Source organism: Bidens hawaiensis, unplaced genomic scaffold (genome assembly GCF_021521415.1).
Source record: "Bidens hawaiensis isolate Kalapana, Puna unplaced genomic scaffold, B.hawaiensis_p1.1 tig00015976_1, whole genome shotgun sequence".
Classification (NCBI taxonomy): Eukaryota; Viridiplantae; Streptophyta; class Magnoliopsida; order Asterales; family Asteraceae; genus Bidens; species Bidens hawaiensis.
The window spans coordinates 385,891-399,457 of NW_027492439.1; the positions used below are offsets into that span (position 1 = coordinate 385,891).

At 35.5% G+C, this 13,567-nt stretch overlaps 1 protein-coding gene across 1 annotated transcript; it reads right to left on the reverse strand.

The window, feature by feature from the left end:
• Positions 1-3,304: 3,304 nt before the first annotated feature.
• On the reverse strand, positions 3,305-7,621 carry LOC143550222 (ER membrane protein complex subunit 8/9 homolog). The gene is made up of 5 exons (XM_077040918.1): positions 7,388-7,621; positions 7,151-7,297; positions 3,812-3,871; positions 3,444-3,604; positions 3,305-3,346 (listed from the first exon to the last, which is right to left on the reverse strand). Exons 1-5 carry the CDS (start codon positions 7,598-7,600, stop codon positions 3,316-3,318), a joined length of 612 nt encoding a protein of 203 aa, XP_076897033.1. The 5' UTR covers positions 7,601-7,621; the 3' UTR covers positions 3,305-3,315.
• Between the last annotated feature and the right edge of the window lie 5,946 nt (positions 7,622-13,567).

Here is a 13,567-nt window from a genome sequence, read left to right on the forward strand (position 1 = left end):
CTCGGTTAATCTCTCCATATATTATAACCTTTATTGAATGAAATAATCAATTAGCTTTACCATCTCACACAAATGGTTGTATGGTTTTCTAGTTAAATTGGATTCATGATGTATATGATGAACTCACTTTATAAGGTGAAAAAATCGAGAGAAACTTCTTATTTTAAGCAAGCAATATGGACTCAAATACTTAAGTGTGTGCTTTTGAGTTTAATCCTACTTAAAAATTGTAAATGTGAGTCTCGGGATTCAAGTGCGCAACCGTAGTTAGTGATGGTAATTAGGGTCTTTGGAGCCGCAGCAAGTGGAGTAACAAGATAAAATTGAACCTTGCGTGTTTTGCTAGTTAGGTGAGTTCGTCAACCCCACCTTTTAAATGTTAAACTTGGTTGATTATGGTGATACAAGATGGCCACTGGTCAGGGGTATAGTATGATAAAATACGTTGGTACAAATATTGGTTGCTAGGGGTGTGCAAACGGGTCAGACCAGACTGGACCCGGACTCATTTAGTGGTATTCTTACGACTCGGGACCCGACTATATTGTAAATAACTGGGTCTAATCGCTTTGTGTATCGTTGGTCTCACGGGTCTTACCCAGCTTATTTAAAGAGAAAATGGGCAGGCCCAGGCCCGCAAGACATGACCCGACCCGAATGTAAATAACCATGTCTAATCTAGGTCACGTCTTAGAGCCATACCCGGTTTATGCTGACGCCTGTAGATTGCCACTAACATCTCAACTCTCATGCTTGCTATATACAACATTGGTTTTAGAGCCCGTGTCACACACGGGATAATTTAAATTATAAAATTACAAGTTAAACAAATAATTACATAGCGTATATAAAAAAATGTATTAAATCTATACTTGTATCTATACTATGTGTACATTAATTGATTTTATTTATATCACAAAATGATTTTTTTAAATGAACTTAATAAAAAAAATGGTCGTGCAAAAACGTACCCGAGAATTCTTCTTTCTATTGAAAATTTCATTCTCGGTGTCATATATATATATAATTGAAAAAATTTTGGTTATGAATCAATTTCGGAAATAAGACTTCTCATACGATAGTAGTTTTAACCACTCAGCCTAAATATAAAAGGAGTGTTACCTTTATTGATATATTTATCCCTCGTATTATAGGGGTTGTTTTACATTTTCGTTTTCAATATTTATATGTTTATTTGGATTTTAATTTTATTTATTGTAAGAAAGTTAATAATTAATATACTTGAGATTTGATGATAAAATGGTTTCACAAATAGATGATATGTTATAATCCGGTTTAAAAGCTATCTGGGTTTGGTGATACTCATTACCCGTTTATTTTCTTTATTATAAAAAAATTATTTCTTAATTATAAATAATATCTTTTTTTTTTAATAAAATAAGATATTAATTTTTAGTATATCCTTATTTTATAGGATTCTCATATCAAATATTTTATGAGATTAATTTTTAATATAATAAGATGTTATAACCCGTTTAAGAGCTATCTGGGTTTGATGAGACCTTTACCCGTGAATTCGGGTCAAATGCGTGAGAAGCCTTCATTTATAAATGAAGTAATCTGATGGCTTGAGAGAATGGTTGTTTTACATTTTTCATTTTTTAATATTTATTTTTGGGATTTTAATTTTCTTTATTGTAAGAAAGTTAATAATATACTTTGGGTTTGATGATGAAAGAGTTTCATAAATAAATGATATGTTATAACCCGTTTAAAAGCTATCTGGATTTGGTGGCCCATGACCCGCTTATGTTTTTTACTATAAAATCGTTTATTAATTATAAATAATATCTTTTTCATTTTAAATTGGATATTAAATTTTAGTACATCCTATTTTATAGGATTTTCACATCAAATAATTAATAAGATTAATTTTTAATTTAATGAGATGTTATAACCCGTTTAAGAGCTATCTAGTTCTGGTAAGACCCATACCCATGAATTTGGGTTAAATCAATGAGAGACCTTCATTAAAAATTAAGCAATCTGGTGGCTTTCATAAAAGGGGGAGCGACCACATCGCGACACAAGGGATTTTAGGGTTTTGGTTTATATATATTATAGATAGATTTATCAATTTAACACCCATCAAAGGAAAGTACAACATTAAAGTAGAATATATAACGTTCTAATCACCATTGAAAGAAAAATTAATGTTGACATAGATATTTCAAAATTGATAAAAGTTAGAAGCATTGATAGGCATGGGGGTGACATGTCGAAAATGTTCGTAATCTTTTCTTAAATTTTAATAGTTGTGAGAAAAATAGTCAATTTGCCAAATCCCAAACCTTTTGATTATTTCAAAAAATGCCCTTAAAAATAAATTTGAAACCCAAATCATGTTTAAAATTCTAACTTTCATACTTTTGACATTTTAAAGTCAAGCACTTTGAACCAATAACAAATTTGACGATAACTCTATTTTGCATTTTCAAACTTTTAAAAATACTCAAAATTTTCATTTTTAACCCGTAACAAATTTTGACCTAAATTTAGTTAACTGTACCAAGCAATCTAGTTACTAGCTTTTAACCCATAAAATCAAATTTAAGTTCCATAAAAAACCCGAAACAATTTTCATTTTAGAAACATGATTTGTTGTTGATTTTTGAAATTCACCAAGTAGTTTGAAATACATAGTAAAATAATATGTTAATATTTATATTTATAAAAATATATAGATATTATATAAAATAGTATAAAAGGAAAGTGAATAATTATTAATCTATTACATATATCAGGGTATATTAGTTTTGAAGGGAAAAATTTATGAAAATTAACTAAAAGATGACAAGTGTCCACATTTATTTTACTTTATTAGAATAGGTAGACATACATTTATATTTTAAACGACTTTTATCATTTAATTGACTAAAAAAACAATAAAAACATATATAAATACTTGTTGTAAATACTTTTTTTCTCTTATATCCAATCTAACTATAAACTATAGTATACATACATTTTTGTATCATCTCTTTTCTTGTTATTAATTTGACTATGATATTATCCGGCTTTAACCCGATTGATTATCAAAACATTGCACAACAAACATTGGGGTAAACATCCTTCAACGTTGGTAAAATTTTAAAGTTTCAATGCTTGTTTACTAACTGGAATGACTTTTACAAATAAAATGGAAAAATAAATCAAAAAAATAAAAGACAAAGCAGTTTTTGTTCCAACTACAAGCAGAAAAAAAAATAATCCTCATTCGAGTCAAAAACACACAGGTTACAAGAAATGGAAAAGAGAAGATGCATTGAAGTGGCTTACAGTCAAAACGGTTCGTCACTTGAATAGCCCAGAATTCAACCAATCCCTGCATGCACAAAAATAAAAATAGAACCGATAATTATTTCCCAGTTTAACATTTTTATAATCTCAACGATTATTTGAAAAAAGCCAATGGCCCTTACTTGCTTATGTCATCAAGATGGTCATCAAAGTCGACAATATCGTTCCATTTTTCAGATGAAATAAAATCCAACAAGACAATGTTGGCAGATGGCTCCTTGGTGGTCAACTGGCGGTTTGACTCAACTTGCTTCCAACTTTTAGAAGAGTCTCGTGTATAGAGCTGACATAAACAGAAACCAAAAATTGTTGAAATTTGAACTGACATGCCGTCATGCGCAAGGTGTTTTGTACCAAATTTATTAAATAAGATATTAAAAAAAATACACATAAGTAGCATCAGTTTCTTATCACAAATTATAAGTATATACACAGTCATCAAGGAAACTGATATTCAATCATAGCAATTGAGATTTCTGATTGATCATACCTGAATTACAGGACCTGTATCCTTCTTGTTTTGTAGCGCGCCAAGTTTTCTGTTATCTAGCTGTCACCATAAATAAATAAAACATTTGTGAATAAACCGATGACGAGCTAAATGATAAAATCATAATATTAAGAATTGATGACAAAATCAAGTTGCAATTACCAACAGGCAACAGACAATTTATGTGGAACTAGTTGGGGGCTGCTACTCGAGATCGGCTCCTAAAAGCTCTAAACACACGGAGCTTAAATGAACTCGAGCCTAAAACAAGCTTGTTTGATTCATAAACAAGCCCGAGTTTCACTTATCGGGCTCAAGTAGGCCCGCAAGCCTAAACGAGCACATTAAAATGCAATATTTATTTAATGTATTAAATATATATTTACATAATAAAGCTTATTTGGCATAATAATGCTTATTAGATATGAAATTATAATAAAAAAACTAAAATAATACACATTATGTTATATACTATAATTATAAATATATATATATAGAGAGAGAGAGAGAGAAATAAATGTATATATACTATTTAATAAACAATGAACGATCCAAACCGAACTAAACTCGAGCTTACACAAGCTTGGGCTCGGCTCGCTTACAATGTGTCCAATTCAGATGAAACGGAAGAGTAACAACACCCTAGGCAGTTCAATTTTAAAAGGTGTGAGGCGCTTCGAGCTTGGTTTTAAAAAGCGAGAATTGCACCTATGCGGCATGGTCTTAAACCGAGGCGCAAAGTGCAAAAGCACACCGTTTTTTGTATGCTATTGTATTGGTAATCAAGCTAGCAATTCACAAATCTTACATGAATTACAAGAAAACGAATTCTGATTATGAACATGCAACTATAATGGTCGACCGTACTCTATTTATATAAACCAAAATTGGTGCCTTCCCAAACAACACAACGTTTGAAACGGTCAACCTTTGACTATTTACAATGTACAAGTTTGACCCTAAACATACTTGATACTAATGACATAAAGACCCCTATACTAATATAAATAATAATAAGTTTAGTTTTTAAATTTCATACGTGAGGCGCAATTTATTATATTAATTATTTACATATTTCTCATGGGTTTCTAGCATCATTTATCCAAAACTTATACACAAATAAGCTCTATATATGGTTTAATATCGAAATAAAGAGCCTGAATGGCTAAATTACACCTTGTAGCATATCCTTTTCCCATGTAAAATCTATATCAATTTCGAACTTTGAATTAACAGATTCCAATCTGAATTGGAAAATGTAGCACATGCTATAGTAATAGCTGAATTAGCAATTTAAAATTAATACATTTGCATTTTTGTGCCCTAACATTCAAATATATTTTACATGCCTATGTTAAATCAACTAGTTGTAATGCAAATTTGATCATCAAGAGCACGTACCAAAAGCACTGCAGCCTGGGGAAAATAATGATAAACATGATCGGCGATGTTCCTAGCCACAGTACCGAGCTCGTGATCGCCAATGTTTCACTTATCGAGCTCATCTACTCTCGCAAGACTAAACGAGCCCATGACTCATAAAACTTTTATTTAATGTATAAAATATATGTATTTACATTATAATACTTATTATATATGACATTATGATAAAAATAAGTGAATTAATACACATTATGTTAAATATAAAAATGGTATAACTTTTATTTAATGTATTAAATATATGTATTTACATAATAATACTTATTATATAAAAATAAGTGAATTAATACACATTATGTTAAATATAAAAATGATATAACTTTTATTTAATGTATTAAATATATGTATTTACATAATAATACTTATAATATAAGAAATTATGATAAAAATAAGTGAATTAATACACATTATATTATATTTAAAACAAAAATTAAAAATACATAAAAAGATGAATAGAAATGTATATAAAACAACTAAAAAATAATAAACGATCCGAGCTTGAGCCAAGACCGAGCTTTAAAACTACCCATGAGCTGAACTTGAGCTTTAGAAATCAAGCTCGAAAAGAATTGAACTCGAACTTTAGAGATAGAGCTCAAAAGCCGAACTCGAGCTTTAGGGCCAGAGCTCAAAACGAGCCGAACTCAAGCTTTAAAAATATAGAGCTCGAAACGAACCGAACTTGAGCTTTAGATAAAGCTCGAAACGTGAAGCTCATTTACGCCCTACCTGTGTCAAAGTCAGCTGAATAGGAAACAGTAACACCCTAGGCAACTTGATTTTAAAAGGTGTAAGGCACTACAAGGCGTTTAGGTCCCGAAATCTGAAATGTGAGGCATGAGGCAAGAGCTTCACATACGCAAGGCATTGCTCTTTGTACAACCAAATAAGCTTTATGTGCAACCAGAAGTTGCATCTCTCTCATCCCGTTTACATACAACCTTTTTATCAAGTAAGCCATTCATAATTTCTCATCCCTTTAGTGTTTTTTACATATCATCCTACTACAGACTCTAATTATGACCTAGAACTACATGGCCCTGATCGTGGGCAGGAAAGATGCCAGGATCATAAGAAACGCCCGACCACAAATACGCACGCTAATTGTAAATGTGAAAAGAACTACACCATTAAGTGTGTTGGGTGTTATTAGGGTCGTAAAAGTAGATCTAGAAGGCCAAGTACTCCCCGAGTAATCACTACTAGGTATGGTGCTGAGGCTACTTTCTTCAACCTCAGCCAAAATCGAATTTAGTCGGTCAACTCGGTCCGAATTTGACTTAAAAGACAAGCATAATTCCTATGTCTATAGTATTAAAGAATGAATATCATTTTTTTAAATAATGATTATCAATTTCTAGAATACTTTAGCATTTAAAAATGTGTCATTTTTATTTATATTGATATTCAAGCATTTATATTTTTGTTAGAAATACTAGTAAACTTATGATATTTGACATAAATATAATTTCTCGAAACTTAACTTCTTCATAAGTTACCCTATCCGAATTCTCCCGAGTACTCGCAACGCCCCATCAAATCGACCTGGGAGTGCCTAACGACTTTTGCAACCATGGGTGTTATATATAACACGCTCATCAACCTATAATTTGGGTCTATTTTCACATGTTCAACAAAAAAGCCTAAATATAAGTGCCATACTCTCATCTGTTTTTTCATACTTAAAAAAAATGATAATGCAGGATAAGCTTTCGCTAATAACTCCATGGAAACGAGAGCAACTACACCTTTTAGCATATCCATTTCCAGTAAAATCTATATCGATTCAAACTTAAAAACTAACAGAATGAAACCTAAATTGGAAAATGTAGCGCATTCTACAGTAACAGATTATTGAGCAACTTAAAATTAATACATTTGATCATCACAAACACATACCAACAACACAGCAGCCTGCGGAAAATACCGATAAACATGATCAGCAATATTCCTAGCAACAGAACCAAGCTCAAGATCATCGAAACGCTCATTAGCGTGAAAATAACCGACAATACTCAGTCCTTGCGCACTATAATACTCTTCTATCTGTCACACAATCATTAATCAAAACTTCAACCAGAAACCCTAAAATCAGTAACTGCGAACTAATTAACAAAAATTAGGGCAAATAAATACCGTAATTAAGGCGATCTCGAGAGGAGGAAGGAGTCCAATGTTAGACGAGTGGAACAGAGGTACGGAGTCGGTGATTTCGACTGTTTCGCCGGATATGCGGCCGAGGAGGACGGCGTTGACGGCGGAGGTTTTGTGGTTTACGGCATGGAGGACGACTTTGATGTAAGCGGTTTGGTGGATTATGTATTTACTACAGTCGCCGACGTTGGTCATTGCTACTGAAGCCGGTGGTTAGGGTTTAAAATACGGTGGAGAGAGAGAGAGAGATGATGGCTGGTGGTTGGAGTTGGGTAGGTAACTGGGTTCGGGTATTACTTATCAGACTTATTAGACTGTGCGTTGTGCTGATGCGGGGCTCCGAATTCATCCTATTGTGGTTCAGACACTTGCTGAAGCCACCGCTAAAATCGTCTTAACTTGTTGTGGTTCAGGCAAGCGGTGGCTTCAACGAATTATCTGATTTTTTATTTGTTTTAATATAACGTAATAATATCTTAAAAGTATAAAAAAAATTATATAATAAAAAAAACATTAACACCCTAATAAATTAAAAAAATAAATATCTTAAAAATATAAAAAAATACAAATTTAAGAATAAAAATACAAATTTATTCTCGATCTCCGCCGTCTCCAGCTCTTCACCTTCGTTCTTGATTTGCTTTGATTTCCTCAATAACAAGCGCTTGTTCTTGTGAGAATATCTCTCGACGCATGGGGTTGGGGTTGTTAAAGTCCTTGGTAAGAAAATCTAAGTTCCTAAATCTGTCTTTTGAAACTTTTATCCCGGCCGCCGCCTCGATACTATATTTTATGTGCATCTTGGACAAATGCTTGATCGACTCGGTACTTGTGGTTGATCTTTTTCCTCTGTCCCTTCCAGGTGGTTGGCGTAGGACTTGTGGTTGATCTTTTTGCGCGGACATGTTTAGTCGATCCCTACATGAGCATCCGATCTACTATATGAGACATATGCACCAGACGAAGTAGCTTTCGTACGCTTTGGCATTGAGCCACCATCAATGTTCTGTGTAATTAACTCGATTCATTTCGAGCACGACTTGAGTATTTGCCACAACTCGTCGTCGTCCCACGTTTTTGGCGTTCCGTACTTGTTGAACACTTCGGCTTTCCACTCGTTGCATGTGAATTTGTAGACTTGAAGATCATCGCTCCAGCTCGGTCGCATTCGGCGACTGTTTCTGTTATGCAAATTTGTAAAAATCCGACAAATTTGCGAGTTTCGGACCATCTTCCCAATATCATATTGTTGGTACGATCCGTACTTCCCACCATACTATTGAGCAACTATTTCACTTTTGCCCAAAATATACGGTGCTTTTGATAGTCCGCTACAATTAAATAAACATAAGTTACAAACATATCATTAAAATTTTATACGAAACAAAAAAAATAAAAATACTGGCTTTTTGATCTTGGGATATTTCAACCCATGCACGATACAAAGCATTTTTCTCCTCTTTTGTCCAAGGAGTTGTTTTTCTTTTTGGAATGACTTCCTTGACCCCTCGGCTCGAGCCTCCTGCCCCTCTTGGTTCTTCTTTTTTTTGGGCTCGTTTGCCCTTGGCGGCCTCTTTACGAACCTCTTGAGTCTCCGGAACAAAAAAGTCGGGAGACGGTGGTGGCATTTGACTCAAGTTTTGTTCTATCTTTGTAGCGCCAAACACGTTATCTTCGTCTTGATCATAAGGCATTTCCAGTTGATAACAACCACCCTATGTATCCATACTTTTTAAAAAATGTAGATGAGAATATGAAATATATTGTTTTTAAAGTAGTGTAGAGAGAATTGAGAGTGTTGGTAATTTGGTAAAGGTAACTGTGGGGTTTATATAAGTAAAAAATAAATTAAAAAAAAAGTTTTTTTTTGGGTTGCCCATGCTCAACGGTCACCTCACATCTCCCCATACCCAACGTCACTTTAGCCTAAGCCACAACCGTCGCGACGGCTCGCTCGCGACAGCTGGTGAAGTGGCTGATCGAGAGACCACAAAAGTTCGTCTTAAACCAACCATAGTGGCCACTTTATGGTGGCGTTTTGAGCCTAAAACGCCGGGGCACACCGCCCCCTCCGACGTTTTGGGTTAATATTTTTCTCAAACGTTATGTAGGAAATGCTAGTTTGTGAGAGGAAATGAATTAAGTGGTAATGATTGCATGAAAGTTATGGGCTTTTTACCACTATACCACTTTTTACAAAACTATCCAATGCTGACCGGACCGCCACGTGTCGCAAAACGTCTAAGAGTGGAGAGTTATGACTACGCATGGTCTTAGTTTGAAAAACCAACCCGATGTTAAAATACCCTATTTTCGGGCATAAAAAATAACCTATTTTCAGAAATCGATCAGGTTTTTATGGGTTGCAATTTTTTACGCTATGTTCTGTTAGGTATTGAACAGAGTCGATACGCAGCGGAAACACAAACACACACGTACAAACGAAAGCAATAAATAAGAAACACAGGATTTTACGTGGTTCGGTCAAGGCGACCTACGTCCATGGGCTGCAACTAGGATATTTTATTAAGCACAGTATAAAGATTACAATATATGACTATGGCATATATATAGAGAACAATTAGGTTAAGTGACTTAGGGACCAAGAACACGTCAAATGGGCTTTCCTCCATAATTAAATGGGCCGCCCCTTTTGTCTTCTGATCGTCAACCAACGAACCCGGCCCAAAGGCCTTCACTAATCCTAACAATCTCCCACTTGAAGGCCTTGCGATAAATTCTAGCCCGCCATTCAAGTACAAAGCAACCCAGTCGTCAGTAATATCAATAATCTTTATTACCAAGTCTTCCAAGCTTCCAATTCCCTTAAACAAGCTAAGACTTACCTCTAGTTGCAGCAACCCCCTCAACATCAAGTACCAGAAGGGCCAGTTAAAGCTCCACCAAGCTCCAACTCATCAGCCAAAACTGAGCTGTCCTTTATCTCAACTGATATGCACGATCCACCAGTTCCAGAGATAATCCGAGAACCACTACCACTCTCCTTTTTTAGCAAGAGTTTCCCAGGAGAGATTTTATCAATCGGAATAACGGTCTTCAAAACCCAACATTGTTTTGTAACTGTTCCCGGAACACAAACCGCGCTCCCACTATCACCAAACCCCTTACCTGTTTTAGACCTCCGACCCCGCTCAGCTTGAATCACCTTGGCACAAGGCTCCACTCTTGCAAATTGAACCTTATTTTGCCCCTTTGACTCAGCGAACCCGACTTTGTTTTGAGGGACAGTCATACTTCCTTCAGCAGGCACTTCCACCATGTATAATGAACCACACCTGTTTCCACGAGCAATAACCAGACTACCTTTAGTTACCCTCCATTTACCTCCACCGAACTTTACTTCCATGCCTAGTTCATCCAGTTGACTAACAGAAATAAGTCTTCTCTTCAACGATGGAATAACCCTAACATTCTTCAAGTTCCAAACGGTTCCCAATGGAGTTACCAAATTAACGTCCCCCATTTCCGTAACATTAAGAACATCACCATTAGCAATACGTACCTTCCCAAAGTTACCAACCTTTAGATTCACCATTGTTTCCCCGCTGTGCGTAGCGTGAAACGAAGATCCGGAATCCATGACCCAAGAGTCCACCATGCTATCAACACTACAAAATAATGCCTCGTCATCACTGACGCCTTCATTAACCTGTTCAGCAGTGTTCACCTCAGCAGCCTTTCCCTGTAATCTATTTGGACAACACTCTTAACATGTCCAGCTTCATTACACCTCCAGCACTTCACATTCTTCCGAGTTCTAGATGAACTCCTCCATCGACTCCTACAGCTCCTGTTATTTTCCCTTCCCATGCCTGCATAAAACATATCAGAAGATGATCCGCCACTCGTGCTTTTCCGGAGAACGTCTTCACCTAACACAATGACTCGGACCCCCTCAAATGTCAAACCATCGGCCCCCGCAGAACTAGTAATGGCCGTTACAGTTCCAGACCAACTCTCAGGCAGAGAAGATAACAATATAATAGCTTGAGTCTCATTATCCAACTTCATACCCACAGAAGCTAACCTGGACATAATTGAGTTGAAATTATTAATGTGACCCGTGACTGAACTTCCCTCGTGCATCCTTGTCATAAACAATTCCCTCATCAAGAACACCTTATTGGCCGCAGACGGTTTTTCATACATATTTGACAGAGCTGTCATCATACCACGAGCCGAGGTTTCTTTCATGATATTAAAAGCAACGACCCTCGTCAAAGCCAATGTAATTTTACCTCTAGCCTTCTTGTCCTTTGAGTTCCAAATTGCTTCATCGGCTTTATCCATAATATCCAGCTTTTCCTCCAATACCATATCCAAATCATGTTCCCCAAGTAACGCCTCTATTTGCATTTTTCCACCATGCAAATCAGTCCCGTCAAACTTGTCGATTCGAACCTTCCCATCTTCAGACATCACAAACGAGAAAACAGAGAAAAAACCAATAAACAAAACTCTAACCCAAAAAAAAAAACCCGAAACCTTTCTTGTAACCCGAAACTCCTGTCAAAAAATACTCCAAACCACGCAATCAAAGCAAACCTGGATAACAAACCGAATCTGAACACCCAACCTTCGATTCTAGTCCGGCGACAAGAAGCTGCCGAAACTACTTCTTACTTCGATTAACAGTCGCGCGACAACAACAAACGGCAGTGGCTGAGCGACGGTGGTGGTTAATAGTATTTTCCGGCAGTGGTGCAAAACCGGTGGCAGCGTTCCGATCGGCTAAGAAGAGACAGTGACTTCAAAGGTTGTTAAACCCTAATCGCTATACAAGAAAAAATACGGCTTCTGTTCTTTTTTCTTTTGTTTACGTCGGATATCACAGCCACAAACCCAAAAACAAAATACAAACCCTATTTTGTTTTATATGACTTGCTTTTCTTTCTTGCAAATCACGACAAAATCACAAAAAACCAAACCTTTTGACATAGTGAATTAATTATCTTGAACTCCTCGGAATACGTGCGACACCAAGAAAAAAAAATGCAAAGGATTACGAATAGGATTTACAAACCGGAAATAATTCTTCTTTCGTCTCAGTGCACCCGTGGATGTTAACGAATCTTCGGCTCTGATGCCACTTGTTAGGTATTGAACAGAGTCGGTACGCAGCGGAAACACAAACACACACGCACAAACGAAAGCAATAAATAAGAAACACGGGATTTTACGTGGTTCGGTCAAGGCAACCTACGTCCATGGGCTGCAACTAGGGTATTTTATTAAGCACAGTACAAAGATTACAATACATGACTATGGCATATATATAGAGAACAATTAGGTTAAGTGACTTAGGGACCAAGAACACGTCAAATGGGCTTTCCTCCATAATTAAATGGGCCGCCCCTTTTGTCTTCTAATCGTCAACCAACGAACCCGACCCAAAGGCCTTCACTAATCCTAACATGTTCCCGAGTTCACTTGATAAGAGAAAAGAAAAAAAAATTGTTTTCACTTCTTTCTTATTTTATGTTTTCTTTCTTTTCTTCACATTTCTTTTAAAATCAGGGAAAAAAAAACATTTCCTTCCAACTTACTCTTTAATTATATTTGTTTTCTTTTCCTTTATCTAATGAAAACTCAAGAACACAATTTTTTTCTAATTTCTTTAATTTTCCTTCATTAAAAAAAAACTCCGAAACACAACAATACTTTTCTTTCCTTTCATTTCATTTCTTTTCCACCTTTCAATTAACCCAGGAACATAGTGTTAGAGTATTTTTCGGGTATCTATTTGGTTTTTGAAAAAACTTGGGTTCGGGTATTGGAAAAACCTGATTCCAAGTATGGAATCGATTCTGATTTTGGTTCCGGGTACAGGTTTTGACAATGAAATGCATACCCTATATGCACGTATGGCTAGTGTCAGGTTTGGGTTCTGGTAAAAAAAACTGGATTTAAAAAAACCTGGTTCAATGTTCGGGTTTTTAATGCACCTCTACTTGTTACCAATGCTAGAATTCTAGAAGTTCAAGTTAAGTTGGATCTTGATTATTGATTATACCTAGTACAAGGATTTATACCACGTGTGTTGGGTCCTTGGATTGTGTTAGCACGGACTTAGAGAGTTGTCAATTGTCATCAACAAAAATATAATAGAAAAATAAAATTGTTTTGGAGTATATTTAGTGA

Bases quoted from the DNA above. Each gene is read 5' to 3' on its own strand.
- LOC143550222 (XM_077040918.1), bottom strand. From the start codon at position 7,600: ATGACCAACGTCGGCGACTGTAGTAAATACATAATCCACCAAACCGCT. The intron at 3,872-7,150 runs GTATGTGTTTGT...TTATGGTGACAG, and splicing joins CGCAGGCTGCTGTGTTGTTG to CTAGATAACAGAAAACTTGG. The intron at 3,347-3,443 runs GTAAGGGCCATT...TTGTGCATGCAG, and splicing joins CATCTTGATGACATAAGCAA to GGATTGGTTGAATTCTGGGC.